The 2,263-nt window shown below is 42.8% G+C and overlaps 1 protein-coding gene across 1 annotated transcript in view; it reads right to left on the bottom strand.

Moving 5' to 3' along the window:
- The window catches only part of LOC119361616 (GATA transcription factor 26-like), a 6,675-nt gene extending 4,738 nt beyond the window's left edge, over positions 1-1,937 (bottom strand). Inside the window, exons 1-2 of the mRNA XM_037626742.1 lie at positions 1,550-1,937; positions 54-395 (exon numbers count right to left, since the gene is read on the bottom strand). Of these exons, the coding sequence (XP_037482639.1) occupies positions 54-395; positions 1,550-1,592 (385 nt within the window). The 5' untranslated portion in view covers positions 1,593-1,937. The remainder of the gene's footprint in view (positions 1-53; positions 396-1,549) is intronic.
- Positions 1,938-2,263: the final 326 nt, after the last annotated feature.

Below are 2,263 nucleotides of genomic sequence, written 5' to 3'. Positions count from 1 at the left end.
AAAAAAAAGTTTTGACTTAACAGAAACACGTTAAGATATTAGAGGAAACTGACCGGCCATTTCCCTTGCATCAACAGAACCATATGGGGCACAACTCTCTGAATATGATACCGCTGATCCAGAACCAGATCGATTGCTTGTGTCCGCATTTCCCATCTTCCAGAAGTTCTGATCAGACCATGGTTCATCCTTCACTATACTGCGGTTTGGTCTTTTCTTGGGCTGTTTCTGTCCCTTGAGCTTCAGCTTGTCAGGTCTAGCTTCACTAGCACCAGTATCTTCGCGGCGATGCGCCGGTGTGTAGTTCACCAACGTACCCCTTATCCTCCATCTCGACCCACATGCATTGCAGAGAACTGGCTTGTCTGGTGGCCCATTTCGCCAGAGAGGAGTACCTGTGTCAGCAGCATTTGCCATGAGCAATAAGAAACAGAGTACAAAACTGGTACCCGAGAATCTGCGTAAAATGCAGGCACAGAGTTCATCGGTAGTGGGTCCATCAATCATGGGCTTCCTTGCATAATAGATTTATTACAAGAATTATGCCTGGCAGTGAAACTACAAGAGATGCTGGCCGGGGTCCCAAAAAAAAGAGAGATGGTGGCGCTAATCGAGGAAGCAAACATAAAACAACAGTCAGGAAGAATACATCTTCAAGGCAATAAATAAGTAATCTCTCATAGATACACCCTCCGTTCCAAATTACTCACGACGAGTAATTTGGAACGGAGGGAGTACATCGTCAGACTTCATATTCCAGGTACTGTTTTCAATGGTTAGTACATACAAGCCTGTAATGCTCCATGTGCTGTCCTACATAATGAAGCCTAGCAAATGCAGATAGTCTGAAAATGAAACCAATCTGTGGAGATGACACAGAGCAGCAGAAAATCAACTCTACTCCTGACATGAAGCATTTTCTGTGTCTGCAGCAAGTATATACTGAACTCTGAATATAATGAGATAAGCATATACATAGTCAAACTGCATATTTCTTTCAGGTGTTGCTTGTTTTCAATGGTTAGTACAGACAAGTCAGATGTAAATTTCCATGTGCTGTCCTAGAAGCATGTAACTAATCTGTGCAGATGACACAGAGCAGCGAGCAGAGAATCAACTCTGACATTAAGCATTTTTCTGGAACTGCAGCAAGTATGTAGGCAACTCTGAATATCTGAATAACTGCAGCAAGTAGTACGTATTAAGTATGAGCAGACAGTTCTTTTCTTCTTGTAAACCAAGAGTGTGAGCTGCATCTAACAAGCAGCAAGCAGAGTCAAAAAACACACAAGTCTGAATGAGATACTAATTTTGTTCAGAGTTTCACATCCAGAGAAAGAAAGGCATCTCATATACTAGTAGGAGTAGATCTTAACCATATCCACGGGGGATTCGGCCGGCGGGTTTCAGCATCCAAAGGAAGAAGCGAGATTGGGAATCCACCTCCCAGATGCAGAATCCCAAACCGCCACAGCTCGCGGTCGCGGAGAAACAAAGGGGAGGGGAAGAAATAATTTGAGCTGTATAAGGAAGAAGAGGAGGAGCTCACTTGTGACTCCGCAATGGCCGCAAGGTCCCTCCTTCTTCGCCATGGCGCCCTCTTCCCTCTTCTCTCTTCTCCCCACGCCCACGCCCACGCCCACGAACAAACAGGGGAAAAGAGAAAGATTGGAAATTTTTGAGCAAAAAAAAAAGAGGGGAGTGGAGATTCAACAAGCAACTATTTCTTCGTCTCTTGGTCTGAATGAATGAATCTCTGGGACTAAAAAAGGGATTAATTCCTGGGAATAATTCCACTGCCCATCACCAAGTCAAAAGCCAAGGCTTGCTTCTTCCTCTTTCTATTCCTTTTTTTCTTGTGTTCTTTTGGAGAGGGAGAGGGAGAGGAAGAGGGTAGGGGAGAGAGAGAGAGATGGGAGAGGAAAGGGAGACAAATAATGCAGCCAGCCGGAAGAAAGGGCAGATTTGCAAAGGAAGAGTCTTTAAAAGTTGCAATTTTTTCTACTGATATAAAACAGAGATGAGATTGGGCAAAATTAATTAAAGAAGATGGAGAGGCCCAAAGCTTCTTTTCTACTGTAGTAGGAGTAGTATGGAGTATCTTTCGGCCTCTCTGTGGTTTTTGTTAAACAAGTAGACTGATAGTGAAACATCTTTTATATATATATTTATATATATATATATATATATATATTTACAAAAAGGGTACTATATTTAATTTCACCATTCAACAGGGGACGTTGCTTGATGCAATTTAGTGGTC

Source organism: Triticum dicoccoides, chromosome 2B, assembly GCF_002162155.2.
Source record: "Triticum dicoccoides isolate Atlit2015 ecotype Zavitan chromosome 2B, WEW_v2.0, whole genome shotgun sequence".
NCBI classification, from domain to species: domain Eukaryota; kingdom Viridiplantae; phylum Streptophyta; class Magnoliopsida; order Poales; family Poaceae; genus Triticum; species Triticum dicoccoides.
Note: the sequence above shows the minus strand (reverse complement) of the source record. Positions and strands in the feature narration are given on the sequence as shown.